The sequence below is a fragment of the Betta splendens genome, chromosome 3 (assembly GCF_900634795.4).
Source record: "Betta splendens chromosome 3, fBetSpl5.4, whole genome shotgun sequence".
NCBI classification, from domain to species: Eukaryota; Metazoa; Chordata; class Actinopteri; order Anabantiformes; family Osphronemidae; genus Betta; species Betta splendens.
Window position 1 is genome coordinate 16,913,085 of NC_040883.2, and position 15,442 is coordinate 16,928,526.

The 15,442-nt window shown below is 40.5% G+C and overlaps 2 protein-coding genes across 6 annotated transcripts in view; one reads left to right on the top strand and one right to left on the bottom strand.

Moving 5' to 3' along the window:
* The window catches only part of ankrd11 (ankyrin repeat domain 11), a 70,821-nt gene extending 62,505 nt beyond the window's left edge, over positions 1-8,316 (bottom strand). For all 5 annotated transcript variants that reach the window (XM_029144864.3, XM_055507618.1, XM_029144865.3 and 2 more), the window contains exon 1: positions 7,869-8,316. The gene's annotated coding sequence lies outside the window, so the exon portion shown is untranslated. The remainder of the gene's footprint in view (positions 1-7,868) is intronic.
* Positions 8,317-9,978: 1,662 nt separating this feature from the next.
* Positions 9,979-15,269, top strand: spg7 (SPG7 matrix AAA peptidase subunit, paraplegin). Its single transcript, XM_029144775.3, has 17 exons — positions 9,979-10,618; positions 10,739-10,841; positions 10,952-11,044; positions 11,135-11,376; positions 11,472-11,611; positions 11,817-11,919; positions 12,031-12,156; positions 12,255-12,417; positions 12,504-12,677; positions 12,770-12,894; positions 13,092-13,194; positions 13,349-13,459; positions 13,559-13,674; positions 13,813-13,969; positions 14,231-14,394; positions 14,488-14,565; positions 14,656-15,269. Exons 1-17 carry the CDS (start codon positions 10,427-10,429, stop codon positions 14,860-14,862), a joined length of 2,397 nt encoding a protein of 798 aa, XP_029000608.1. The 5' UTR covers positions 9,979-10,426; the 3' UTR covers positions 14,863-15,269.
* Positions 15,270-15,442: the final 173 nt, after the last annotated feature.

Genomic DNA, 15,442 nt, shown 5'->3' on the forward strand with positions numbered 1-15,442 from the left:
ATAAAAGGTTGGTTACATTAAATAGGTACTTTAAATAAAGTTGGTAAAAAAAAGGTTATTTTCTTCCAGTGAAGAATTAGTAAAACAAATAAAACTAACAACTACTGACAGATATGGTTTAAAATGTTATTACACTTAGGTATTTGAAATCTTAGTCATTATATCCTTTAATGGGACCACACCAATGTGAAATGTGTCTTAAAAGGAAGGTAGCGCTAAGCTACAGAACAGCAAAAATGACATCAAAATGCATTTTTGTAAGTTCAAGCAACTGTATACGCTACTAATATGGAAATGGAGAAGCTCCAAAAAACTTGCTTCAGAGACAGGACAAGAAGAAATTCTAAACAATTTCTAGTACATGTGCAAAATCACCAAAACATTGGAAGGATCCTTTAACTGTTCACGTTTTCTAAGAAAATCCTGCATTCAAACAGGCATTGCAGTGATTGTGGCTGAGAACTGGCTTTGCATAAGTAATGAGAAGGAATAAAAGGCTGTCCTACATCCACGCCAGAGATTACACTGCTGGCTGCTGCTTCTATAAAAAGATTCACTGCGGGGAGTATGAGTGACACAGGCACACAAACACACAGATGGGCAAAAAAACAAGGCAGAGTATTTATAGGGAAGAAGGTTCCAGTATCAAAAGGAACTTTAAAGATCAGTGTGCGGTTAACTCCAGTCACCCAATCACTGATCTGAGATTATTCCAAGCCTTGGCAGACAAACAGCAAAACACTGGAAACATTTTTGGTAGCTGCAGGCCAACTTAAAATGTCGTCTGTATTTCCTGTTCTCCTATTTTCCACTTCACATTTAGATTGCTTCCTTTCTTGGCAAAACAAATAAGCCAGTGAAGTAGCTTCACAATGTGTGACACACAGATACAATGTGGATGTACAAGCTTCAATTCAAGGGTCAAACACATACTGGCCTGTAGCTTTAAGAAGTGCTGTGTGCTGCCACATATTCAGGAGGGAAAGTCCCTATGCAAGCATACTGAACATGATGTGATTTTCCATTCCCTGCTGGCCGCTCTGGTTAAACATGAAGCTTATTTCTATATCTTTATTGCAATAAATAGCTAGCTATTCTAAACTAGTTACATTTATCAATTTAACCACTATTATATTTATTATTTATTATCATGTCTACACCAGGCTTGTTTTATGAGAGAATCTTCAGACACTGTTACTTCCAGTTCCTGCTGACTGACAGTCTGACACTACATGATAACATACAATGAACATTGATATATTGTTTACATTAATTTTGTCATGTAAGTAAGAAAATGTATTTGTTGTGGTACAGTTCCTTTTGAATTTTTAAAAAAATGAACTGTTCCTAGGACTAACAACAAAGGATTTGTGTACATTTATTTTTAAAAGTGGTTAAAGGGTTTATTTTATGGTAAGTATCAACAACGTGACAAAGCTTCCTCTGGATATGATATTCAGTGTGGAGCCTGCCTTCAGACGACATAAACAGAATTCATATTGACACAGATTAATGTACAGATAACGGCAGAGAAAACAGCAAGGACAACAAACACCAGGTATCTAGATTTAGGTAGCTGTGGGAAGTCTACGTATTTGAACACACATGCAACAATTTCCATGGTCATTCAAAGCTGTGACTGAGGTTCTTTGCTACTGCCCCAACAATTGTATGCAAGATAGCATCTTGAGTAAGTATTAGCATTTTTCTGACAAAATGCCAAACTGGTGCATCAAATTGAGGTTGTTCCTGCAACTACGTCAGTAGATCTTCACGATTAAAATCAGGGTTGTCTTTTTATCTGCAAATGAATCTAATACAAACATCCTGACACCTGAAGCAATGTGGCCTGAATAAATGCAGTTGTAAATGTCTAAATGAAATCTCACTACAAAAAGTGAGAGTGTTGACTTTGAGTTGCAGCCCAGGACAACCACTGCATAAACACAATTTGGACCATTTGTCGTCACCCACCCTCTATTACTCCAGAGAACATCACACCTCTGTTGTCTGTAGCTACCACCTAGTTCTTCATTTGATGTGAATTAACTTGTTCATTCAAAAATTAGTACATTATTGATTTATACTTTCTTGGCTAATGACAACGGAGACTACTTAACAATTCACAACTGTGCCTGTAAACGTTAGCAGCATAAGGCAATTTGGTTACTAAACAGTATAACCACGGGTCATCTTTACATTTTCTGCCAGCAGGTAACTCTAAAGTAACACTATGAAAAACTGAAGCAATAACAGTGTCACGTAAAATTACTAAAAACGTACTAAAGCGCTGTTTTATCCACTAGCGTTAGCCCAAATATTGTGTTTGTTTTAAGAATCACAATACAGGAGGACGACCCCTTAAAGTTACAGTATACAGTCAGTCAAATATGTGTAGATACTGATAGCTGACACAGTGTGTAATGTTTTGGCAAAATTATTACTAGACAAACCTTTAGGTGTTGAAATCAACAACTAACTGTAATAGCCAACAAACGTTTACTCAAGGACAGCAAATGATGATAGATCAGCTCAAATAAGTGGATTAATGAAAGAAAGCTTGGTGGCTCAGTTGGTAGAGCGGTGGCTTGGGGAACGGAAGGGGCTTGCTTCCCTTAGGGGATGGGTAAAAATGCAGAGGTTAATTTCCCCAATGTGGGATCAATAAAGTTCAAATATTATTATTGTTGCTACAGTTGAGAAGGGTTATATTTGGAGATGTTATTTGGGAGAGCCAAGACACAACGTGTACCAAAGGCAGTCAGTAGCTGTTCCTTCAGATTTATATGTATGGTACCTTAGTCCTGTCCTATCACCTATTTTATTATTAGGTACCCAAAGTGTCTTCTAATCATTGCTACAGGCACACCTCCTAAAAACATCCAAACTGTCCTGAGAAGCTGGGTGAACTCAGTACTTTAGGCAAAGCAGGCCAGTGTGTCATTTTTATTTGTGACCAGTCTACCAGCAATTACTACAGTAGGACTTAATAACCAGAAGTCCACAACCCATTTAGTCTTCAAAAAAAAAGTCCTGAAAGTAAATAGGTTGTCTGAAGGCTGTTACCCACAGAGTATGACAATGGCAAAGGATGTTACAGGTGTAACATCACAGAGCCGTTATGTGGTTCATGGGATAAATCACGTGCTCTTTACAGCCGCCAGCCTGGCCATAAAGACGAAAAGGAGCGGAATGGCAAAAATGCATGTACTGGTCAAAAAGGGCTTAGATCCTTTGTGTCAAGCATCCTGCCCCACAGCATGATGGCATAAAACAAAGTATGGCTACACGTACTGGTGAGCAGGGGCTTGGGGCCCCAACTGACGGACCTCTTCTCTTTGGTATTAGGGTATGCCTTTGCTTTTCATTCACATCCCATCCACACAAGCGCAGAGACCCATCTCCCCACAGTGCTCCCCTCCCCCCTTCCTGTTGTTGCATTTCAATGTAAATGGATGGATGAATGGCTGCAGCTGGCCCATCAAAAGGCCAGCCCTGCTGAAGGGTCTTGGTGATTGAGATTCAGCCAGGCCACACCACTTCTACCCTCCCCCATCCAACACATTGTCCTATTACCCTTAATCTCTGTCACAATTTATAACTTATGCCCGATATTAAAACGACAAACGCCTACAAGAAGGCTTAAACAATGTTATAGCAAACATGCAACACAACAGTAGTAAGTACAGACTATAACTTCTTAAGGTGGCAATAAATCCCTGAGTTTAAAGAATAAGTCTTGGTATCAAGCCTGTATTTGACAGCAGACAGGAAACACAAAGAGAGACCAAGAGGTTAACACTGTGGGAAACAGAGCACTAACATACGGTTCCGTAAGCAGCAGACTTTCTGGTTTTCTGGAAATCAAATCCAGTAATGGAGGTGTTTTTAATTACCTACAGGACAACCCACTCCGTGCACTACTGAAAATGAAAACTACCCAGTCTGCAATGAGTGCTTGCATAGCTCTGACAGACTGAAGAGCAAAAACAGGGAAGGTAAATGAGTCCAGACGAGAAAAACACTGTCTCGTGTTCTTTCCCGATGACAGACTGAGCAGACCAGAAGAGCTGAGCCAAGACGGACACATCACACAGGCCGCTCCCAGACCTGGCTGATGATAACATCCCATGCTGCTCACCAACAGATTTTCACCAGGCCTACATTGTGCCTGCCCAGACAGAAGGATAGACTTTTGTACAGCATTGCCCACTCAAGTTTAGAGCTTGTTGAAGCAAAGACATGCATCCATTCTTTTTTTTCTTTTTCTTCTTCTAAGATCTCAACAGAAACAATGAGATAAAAAATACACAATTATTAATTGATGAATTAATACATTAAATTGCTTAGTTCAGCAAAAGGGTCTGCAACTTGTGGCTGAGTGCCTACAGGGCAGTTAAAGAGTGAAAATATTTAAAATGTAGTTTAAGTAGGCCTCACTCAAATCAAAAACTGCACAAATCCTAACTGACAGGCAAATCCATAAAAACTACTGTTTATAGTTCAAGATAAAAATGTTTAGATGCCTTGCAAGAAAGAAATCATTAGCTCTTAGCATTTGAAATCGTACATGTCAATATGCAACCCAGATAACCAGTTTAGGCCAAAAAAAGCGACCACTGGAAGCCAACACCTCTTCTGAAGTGTTGAATATATGATTGGTGTAAAAATAGGGGCACAAACATTCCTTATACAACATTCAATCAATAAGTTCAAAACCCAAGTCTGTAAACAGCAGCATGCTAGAATAAAATTATCTTTAGTGCAATTTGTTTTTTCGAGTCTCTTCCACATCAGAGGGGGATTGTGTAATGCAAGGAAGGAAGAGGAAGCAAGACCTAAAATGAGTTAGAGACCATCGAGCTACAGGACCTCCTAAATACTGAAATGAAGCTCTACAGTCCCAAAGGGAAACAGCAGGATTGGGGACGGCCATTTTGTTCCATTTCACTTCAAGGATAGAAGAAGGGGCAAAGGACTAGGCAGATTTTCAAAAGGCTTCAGGTGCCATTTAAGTATCTGTTTAGATTGCACCAGTAGAACAGTAGCTATAAAAGATTTACACAACTTGAACAGGGAGTAAGAACAGGAAACTGAAACACGAGACACGGGGGAAAAAATTTGAAAAACTGAGACTAGAGAGGCAAAAAAGGAGTAGCCATTCTTGTTTACCTTAAAGGACCACACTCTCAGCACAAGAGGGGGGAGGGGATAGACAGAAGGCAGAGTGGGTGATGGGGTTTCAGCTACCCCCCCCCCCCCCCCCACACACACACACTCATTGTTTTTTTTTTTGCTGTTTGTATCTCAAGTTTCCTTGGTAATGTTCAAGCATTAAGCTGCATGGTGTACTGAATACTGTGTCAGCCACCTACAAGTATTATTTTTATACTGAACGACTAATAAAAGGGCATAGGAGCTGAAAATGCACCAACTGGTGCTTGCCATTACCAACCACTAAGATAATGTATAAACAAAACTAGTTGTGTGTCAGTTAAATGTGTTTTCTGAAAAATACTACTAAATAAAACCAAAGGTTCTGCAATGTACAATAAAGTTGACATTTGTGTTATCACTGCCTTTCTATTTTTGTCAAAATTAATGATGAAAAAAAATTAAGAATAGACACTAGTGATTGAGATACACTGGCTGTTTTAGGGGAAACACGAGCACTAGCTAGCAAATAAACATTTGCACCGTATTTTGTCCCTTGAGACATGTCTAGTGGGGCATCCTTTGCAAAACCACCTCTCAAGCTTTCGCTTGCATTTTCAATTGCTTGTATCTACCTCCAACTCCTAACACACTGATGTCCATGACTTCAGTATCTCAAACATTATCATGTTTGTCTCTGGCTGTGCTTAAGCTGACACGTCTGCAATTCTATTTCAGTCAAATGCCTGGAATGGTGTGGTGCTATGCTCATTATTATTGTTTTTTTTCATGTAGACAAATGGAGGCCTATTATTGTTACATCAATCTTTCCTGTATTTCAATACAGTTATCACCCACGTTTCATTGCCCAACTCACAGTAATAGAAAATGTGCATCTTATACACAAAAACAACTGTTAACTGTCTTTTACCAAACTGGCAAAAAAGCAAAGCAAAAAAACACTTTTATATGGATAGGCAGAAATATCCTGCAGGACTCTATTTGATTTAAGACGATATAGTTAACTGGGCTTATGAAAAACAAACCTATTCATTTTCTTAGCAGGGTGTGAAGCAACTGCAGTGGCCTCTGCAATTTATATTTTGAATCTGCTTTCGTTTATTATCTTTGGTTTCAGTTTCATGATTTTACTTCTACCTTTATTTGATTAAACGACCTCAAAACACACTGGTGCATAGTGGAAAATACAGTGACTCACTGGACATTGTCATAGCAATCATCTGGCTGCCCTGAGCAACTGTTACAGTCGAGGCACCCAAACATAAACATCACATCTTGTTCGGTCACGTTCACGCCATTTTGTTTTTACAAAAGGCCTAATGCTTAATTTTCTACATTTCTGTTATCCTCAGTAATAGCCAGTGACACTAAAAGCCCCGGTGTGCCATGTTTTAGCAACATTTACCTCTAAGCCTGATCACATTGAGCTTGTGTGCAGACTAAGTGGATGTTTGAGCCTCAAGAGTTGTGAGAAACAAGGAAAACTGAGTTGGAGTGATACTGCCATTCACTATGTGGTTTATCATACTTTCACACCAAGACAAATAGTACCTATGCATGTCGACAGAGCTACGCATCGCTGCCTCTGCAGTGTAGTCAACATGAACGCCCCAACGAGCTAAAACACTCAGTATCGCTATAGAAAACACCACTAGCGGCACTGCAGTGTTTTTCTCAGCACTAGTACTGCACCAAAGGGAAAGCTTCTTCTTCACAACCCGCTTCTCTACAGTTCGCTTCATATCCCACCATGTTGTGCATTGCTTAAACATAAAATTTACCACAAAAAAAAGGCACATCACTAAAGTGCAGGTAAGTGTGACAGGTAGCCCACTAACTACACAGACACTTCAACATAACACAGACAGCCTGAGGGCACTTCTGATTCCCTTTCCAAAAACCGCATTACACAGCCCAATAAATTGTCTTCACTTGTTTCAGTTCCATCTACCTAATTCACCACTTTCCTTGTAAACAAGATTGTAGCACATCCATTTTGCTGTGGTGTTGGAACAGGCAGCATATGGGCAAGATGCAGTGCTTCACAGGAGAAAGAAAATACAGTGAACACCTAACAACAAGTACACAGACTGGCCTTGCAAAGTAACAATAATGCCTTTGTGATTAACAAAAATAAGCCAACATTTGCTTGGTATGACTGCACTGTTGAAAAAAATCAATTCAATAATACTAGTGCGGTAAAATGCAAGTCCTGAAATTGAATTAGCGTTACATTCATCTAAACACATTGTATATTCTGTAGCGTGAGAATACGTGTGACAGGCACGTAGGTATGCATACCCTGATGCATTTTATGCTACGTGCATGTATATGGGTGTGCAGTACTACAAGCTTACTCAAAACAAGTAAATTCACTTTTAAAATAACAACGTTTCGCAGCAGCTAAAACAAGGTTCCTACAACAACTTACAGGGTCCTTAAATTAACAAAAAAATCAAACTAGTCTAAACAAACTACGAGCTTAGTTTAATAAATGGAAAATAAATTAAGACATTGTCGACGAAAACTAAAATCATTATAACTGTAGCACATGCCTGAATTTGAGTAAATTGAAACGTTGCCTGTTGACCTTTGTCGCAACACACAGCAACCGGACTTAACCACGGGAACAGCAAGTCAGTTTGTTGTTGTTAGCGTGTTAGCACCGAAGGAGCATTAAAATAAACACTTACCTCTGTCTAAATTTCCCAAAATTCACAAAGTTATAGAAAATTAAAATATTTAGTCTACGCCGCGATGTTTCAGGCCAATGCTGGATGGTCCCATTTGTTGCCTTCGGTTTAGTATAGACTGTCCCGGAGACATCCGCATAAACTCGCGACGACCATCCCAGCTCCAAAGCAGCTTAGCAGACTCGAGGCTAACGCTAGCTTGTTAAAAGCTGTAGAGCAACAAACAGACGTCCAAAGAAAAATGCTAAAATATCCAGGAAAACGCGTTCACAGCGTAGCTGTTTAATCTCCACCACAAACTACGAACGTTTACCAGTCCATCTTTGTAACGGTAGGCTTGCTTAGGTGGACGTAAACCGTCAAAATACCATATTTAGTTTCAGTTAAATCCTCTGCCGACCCATACGAGCGGTATTCGAGCGGCCCTTGACTTTGGTGTGTGAACGCTGGGGACGGAAACGCTTCGGTAATGAAACGACCTCCCTGATTGGCGCAAGCGCTGTGGGCGGATACCGTTTCCGTGGGTGACGGCACTAACGCCATTTTGGATCCACACAGAATTCTATTCCCGCTTCAGAACACACACAAGCTCCAGCGTGGCTGACCGTAGTTCAGTTTCAAACGCAACAGACCACGCTCCATTATACAGTTGGAAGACCCAGAAAATGAAAATGGAGTACAGCCACTGGGTGCATTCGTTTTACACATCTTAAGATACCTCGCCGCTTGTTTATCTCGGTATTAGATTCGCCTATGCTATTTACTTTGCTACTTATATTGGCTGTTTATTTGAAAATGTAAGATAACATTATATACGCATTCTGCAAAGCTTATAAATAATGCAGTTGCACAAACTATTATTTAAATACCATACATTGTTAACACTCTTGTCGTAAGTGCTTAATTGCATGTATCAGAAGTCGTGATGTATTTCGGCACGTATGAAGCTGTAATGTCTGTTTTTAATACATCAATCCAACCTCAGATGCAGAGTGTCGGTTTGAGGAAAAACAGGGTTGGCAGGCAAGCGGAATGTGTCGGTGTGTAAACGTGACGCCCCCGAGAAGAAGCTGAAACGCGTCAGGATATAACGAAGGCTCCCATTGGATCGAAGTCTCTACGCCCATTGGACGATTAAATATGTCACTCAAACTGACCCGTAAACGTCGCTTTTCGTGGCATTATCCTGATTATTTACAACAGGGAAATGAGGGCATTTAATCTGCATGTTATGGTGGCACGATCAAAGGCTTCATAAGATGATGTCACTCACTGGCGCTCCTATAAGTAAAGAGAAGGATCTCGGCATCACAGAACAGATTATTCGGAACGAAACTCTACAGGCTATTGGCCTTCTTAATAACATAACCCCGCGATCCTTTGAAAAAATCAGATAGTTCTTTTGATAGTCGCTGTCTCACACCTGACTACAAGACTCCTGCATATGATTTTAGATTATAAAATCGAAATGGACCAATATAAACACGGTAAATAAAGAACTTCAACCATCTTATCTCGTAGCGCACTCTGCTGGTTCAATAGTACAATATCAGCCTACAGTTTGGGGCAAGATATTTATTTACTTTTTTCTGCGACTTCAACCTATAAAATTGAATTAAAATATTTGCTTACTACATTTTGTGTGTCCTTCAACAACATGTTGCTAAATAATCATCTTTTTTTAACAATTGTACTATTTATAGTCATATGTATTGTGTATATGCGTAAATGGATCACGTGTATAATTATGTATACAATCAATATACTGTGCATGTATATTTTCCTATATTTTAGTTGTATTTTAATGTGGCTAGATCATGTGAATATGTACTAGTTTTAACAGGGATTTACGTTACTGCACTGGACGGTTTCAATGTTAGCTGCAAAAGCAGAATTCAACAGCAATGTAAACATCGCGAATGGAAATTGCTGTTTACTGCATGAGATATTATGTCTTTAGACGTGTAGGTTGCAGGTCATTGATTGATGCCGCTTTCAAACCACGTTTGAATGTCACATAGTAAGTCACAGTTTTTTTTTTTTTTTTTGAAACTATTTTTAAAACTGTACATAATTGTGTTATTTCCGTGAGGGAACAAAGACGGAGTCAGACCACCTACAATTCCTTGGTTGTCCCTAGCAAACTTGGCTAAAGCGAGTCTGATTCTGATTATTGTGTGTCATGATATGCGTATGCGCAAACGTAGACGCAGCTAGTAGGTCCTTGAATAACCAGTAGAAAGGTTGAAGTTTAAAGTTTGAAGTTCAAAGCAAAGATTTTTGTTTTGAAGGCCTTCGACATTTGCTAACCTTTATCATAACCTGTATCTCTTCGTAAAATTATAGCAACTAAATCTTGGACTTTAGAGTAAATACATTGTTGTTTTTGTTTCTCTTCTGCGAACAGGAGTTTTTGATCAGTCCGCGTCTCTGTTGTGTAACGTAGCAATCAAGCTAGCTCCAATCGTCGGCAGATGTAAACAGGGATAATCGAATAGTGATCGCTATGACATTTTGGCTGTACAGTTAGTGTACTACAGTCAGTCGTAACCGGCGCTATGTCCGCTTTGTGTATGCTGCACCGCGCTCTCTGTAGAAAACACAGCAATGCGTTATTGTTTACATTATCCAGGCGGAACTGTCAAATATCAGTCAATAAGCCGATACATGTCAAAAATGTGTTGTCCAGATGTGATTGTGTTACGAGATCGGAGCGGACACATACAAGTCAGCCACACAAACTCATAGAGGTAAACAAACAATAAGAATACGCATGTACAAACAGTCAATTTCCAGATTGTGTATTTAGTTACATTTATTGTTCAAACTGTGGCGATAGTTTTCATTTCCCTGTTCTATTCTGATAACAGAGTCTTCTCTATAGACCTTTGGGTTCTGGCATGATAGGAATTAATAAGGAGTTAATCAAGAATCACCTACTGAGGAATCCTGTTGGTTTGGCAAATCTATTAGGTAAACCGTTTGTTCATTCTTCTTCTTATTATTATTTATATTATTAGTATTATCATATACATTTAAACATTTTATTTAATGTCATTTATGGTGAAAAACACTAATTGCAGGAGTGGCAGACTTCTTCAGTACCTCTCAGCCCAAACAGGAGAAAAACAATAAAAGTAATGGACCAAAGGGAAAAGCTCCAGGAGAAGATGAAGGTAAGTAATAAATTGTATCAGCTGCTTGGCATTTGGCTTCTTTTTAAATTTCTCATTTTTTTATATATATAATCTCCTTCCTCATTTTAGAGGAGAAGAAACGTCGTGAGCTAGAAGATATGGTGTACCGGGAGCGCCTGCGAACCCTCTTCATCATAGCAGTGATGATGACTCTGTTAAACTCCATTACCAGCAGCGGTGGTAACATCTCTTGGAATGACTTTGTCCATGAGATGCTGGCCAAAGGAGAGGTGTCGCGTGTGCAAGTGGTTGCTGAGAGTGACATTGTGGAAATCTATCTCCACCCTGGAGCAGTGATCTTCGGAAGACCTGTATGTATTAATTTAAACACGCCATTAGCATCAGCACCTTCACAGTGGTTGTGCAGTCTAACGTCTCTTTTTGTTAAATTTCTTTTGCCTTGCAGAGGCTGGCACTAATGTACAGAATGCAGGTCGCTAACATTGACAAATTTGAGGAGAAGCTGAGAGCTGCAGAAGAAGAGCTGAATATTGACACTAAGGACAGGATACCAGTGTCCTACAAACGCACTGGTTTCTTTGGAAAGTACGAATGTGACCTTTCCTTGAACTTAGAAATACGTCCACAAGGTTCCTGTTAATGAGCAATTATAAAGAAATAGGGTGTGTTACAGGCCAAAAGGGTTGGACAATCACACAACACAACAGTTAACTTGTGTTGGATCATTCCTCTAACAAAGATTTAAAAATATTAAGTGATAATTTTTTTTCTATTTCTTCTCTTTTTGCAGTGCAGTCTATTCTCTGGGCATGGCTGCTATCGGTGTGGCTATTCTCTGGTATGTCTTTCGACTGATAGGCATGGCTGGCAGAGGAGGAGGCTTCAGTGCTTTTGTGAGTGACACCACAATGAATTGGCATGGTAATAATTACTGTTGTTGTTGTTGTTGTTGTGGCCGTTAATTTTAATAGCACATTGATTGCAAGTTACCACATATTTAACAGAATCAGCTGAAGATGGCCAAGTTCACCATTGTGGACGGCAAATCGGGGAAAGGCGTGAGTTTCAAAGATGTAGCGGGAATGTATGAGGCCAAGATGGAAGTGAAGGAATTTGTTGACTACCTCAAGGTAAGAAATGAGCCTCAAGTAATTTATGTTGTGCTTGGACATTGGTACTTGTTCACTTGCAATTACATCCAAACTGACCTGATGTGAGCTGTTTTTAGAGTCCAGAGCGATACCTCCAGCTGGGAGCCAAAGTTCCCAAGGGTGTATTGCTGCTTGGACCTCCAGGTTGTGGAAAGACCCTGCTGGCTAAGGCTGTAGCCACTGAGGCCCAGGTGCCCTTTCTGGCTATGGCTGGGTCTGAATTTGTGGAGGTCATCGGGGGTATGTAATTAATGAGGGCAGATAGTGTTTATATTTTTTTTCTGAATTGGTAAATGTCTAGACGTGTGAGTTGTGTTTGCTTGTAGGCCTGGGTGCTGCCAGGGTCAGGAGTCTCTTCAAAGAAGCTCGTGCCCGGGCACCGTGCATCGTCTACATTGATGAGATTGATGCCGTGGGGAAGAAACGCTCCACCAACATGTCTGGTTTCTCCAATACCGAAGAGGAACAAACCCTCAACCAGCTGCTGGTAGAGATGGACGGTGAGTGAAAGTTAGGATTTTTGTTAGCTGTGATCAGAAACGGACCTAATTCCCTTTATCCCTTTCCACTTTAAAAACTTGTTCTTTCGTAGGAATGGGAACGACCGACCATGTCATTGTTCTTGCTTCCACAAACAGAGCAGATATCTTAGATAATGCTCTCATGAGACCAGGCAGGCTGGACAGGCACATCTTCATAGATCTTCCCACACTGCAGGTAATCACATTTGAGCCCCACAAAGCCGATAACTTCATTAACAGTCTTGTTAAGCTGAATTATTACAAAATTTATTTTTAGATTGCACCTTATCCTTCACCTGCAAACTAGAAACATTCAGATTCATGTTAACTATTTAAGAATTTTAGAGTATGTTTTTCAGAATCTAGTTTATTAATTGTTGAACTGTTTTCCAGGAGAGGAAGGAGATCTTTGAGCAGCATCTGAAAATTCTGAAGCTGACGCAACCAGCTCATGTCTACTCTCTGCAGCTGGCTGAGCTCACTCCAGGCTTCAGTGGTATATAAACATTTACTTATTTGATAGTGAGGGATGAAGGAAACCTTTAGGACCCCTGGGACATTCGTTCATATTTGAATTTTGGACCAACTCTTAACACCGTCTAAGTTGGAGATTGTAAAATCTCTGATGCCAATTCCGTTTTCGTCAACAGGTGCAGACATCGCCAACATCTGTAATGAAGCGGCTCTGCACGCTGCCAGAGAGGGGCACAAGTCCATCGATACCTTCAACTTTGAATATGCAGTAGAGAGGGTATTAGCGGGTACAGTCATCCAAACGCTTTGTCAACAGAAAAATGCCTGTAGTGATGCCGCTGTTACCATCATGGAAAAGGCTGACAGTTGTGTGTTTGCATTTCCAGGAAGTGTAAAGGAAGGCAAAATTGTGTCTAAGGAGGAGCGGAGGGTGGTTGCCTTCCATGAGTCGGGACATGCCTTGGTGGGCTGGCTACTGGAGCACACAGAGGCAGTCATGAAGGTGAGACACCCCTCTGTCTGCTCTATGATGCCTTTAACCTGCCCAGTCAGTGACCTACCCTGTGTTAGGAACACTGAAGGCTGATCTACAGTGGTGGGAACAGCAGCAAACAGTGTGTTCTGTATCTTGTGGTCTCAGGTGTCCATTGCCCCACGGACTAATGCAGCCCTGGGATTCGCCCAGATCATACCTCGCGAGCAGTACCTGCTCACCAAGGAGCAGCTGTTTGAGCGCATGTGTATGGCTCTGGGAGGACGAGCTGCTGAGGCCATCACCTTCAACAAAGTCACAACAGGTAAAGTCCATTTGATGGCTAGTGACTGACTTCACCTTCAGAATGTACCACCTATTTCACTGAATTGTGTTGATGTCAAGAAATGTGTTTATAGCTTTTTACTGCCTAGATTCCTCACCTTTTTTATTGTTTGTAATTGATATGAACACAGATTGTTTATTTTCAAACATACAGTAGATTGCACTACTTTCCTCCACATCCTGTGTACTACAATGCTTTAAGCTGTAACCAGGGATTGTTCTATGCATGCTGTCTTCCCAGGAGCTCAGGACGACTTGCATAAAGTCACACGCGTGGCTTACTCTATGATAAAGCAGTACGGCATGTGCGACAGTGTCGGCCAGGTCTCGTTCCCAGAGACAGAGGAGCAGGGAGCTGCTGGACGTCGTCCTTTCAGCCAGGGTCTACAGCAACAGATGGACCATGTGGGTCGTCCTGCGCCATAATGCTAAACGTTAGCCTGGAATATTAATTTCAACGTGCAGTGATGATTGTAGTTGCATTTTCTTCTGTTACAGGAGGCTAAGATGCTGATCGCTCGCGCTTACAGGCACACAGAGAAGCTGCTACTGGACAACAGAAACAAGTTGACAAAGGTCAGTTGTTCTTCTCGGATCATCCCCTGTTGTGCATTTAGACTGTGGCCTCTTGCTGATGAAGCTAGTCTATGTTGGGTCTGTCTGCAGTTGGCCAGTGCCCTGTTGGAGCGTGAGGTGGTGAACTATGATGACATTGAAGCCCTGTTGGGTCCACCTCCCTTTGGCCCAAAGAAGATGATTGTTCCACAGAGTTGGGTGGAGGCGGAAAAGGACAAACAAGACACGGGAGAAGACGAACCTCCCCCACCTCCCCGCAAACACAGAGAAGACGACATGAATGCTCATCTGTTCTGAAAACCAATTCCAACTTTTGTATTCTGAGGTTGTCCTAGGGGCTGTTTTAAAGTGATTACTGCAGCTCCAAAAATTGCATGATATTAGTACAGTAAGACATTACTGATATGTATCTCATAGTGTGGAGCAGAATCCAATTTTGACCAGACTGGAGCAGTAGTGTTAAGAAGCAAAGAGGATGACTTATGTTGCTAAAATATTAATGCATCTGTCATGATGGTTAAAGATCTTCACACTCTTTGGCCTCTCTGTCACTGAGAGACACATGTTGGGTCGATGATGGAATAAACTGAGACAGTGTTTTCTTTGGTAATAAAAGATGTATTGGTTTGACCGTCGCCAGCTCATGTAGTCCAACAGGATGTTGTTACTAAATATTTAAATAAAGTTGTATTTAAATATTGTAAGATGCTGTTTATGTAAAGTTTATGAGTAAACTTAGGTTAAGTATAAATCCTCCAAAGCTTTTTTTAATGAATAAAAGACCCTACATAATATACATTTATTTTATAAACATCAGAAAAAACTAAGCTTAATTAACACAAAAAATAAAAGTCTGCACCTCCAGACAGTTTATTTA

Excerpts from the sequence above, each read along its gene's own strand:
- spg7 (XM_029144775.3), top strand. The coding sequence starts at position 10,427 with ATGTCCGCTTTGTGTATGCTGCACCGCGCTCTCTGTAGAAAACACAGC. Across the intron at positions 13,195-13,348 it reads GCTCACTCCAGGCTTCAGTG|GTGCAGACATCGCCAACATC; the intron begins GTATATAAACAT and ends TTTCGTCAACAG. Across the intron at positions 14,566-14,655 it reads ACAGAAACAAGTTGACAAAG|TTGGCCAGTGCCCTGTTGGA; the intron begins GTCAGTTGTTCT and ends GTCTGTCTGCAG.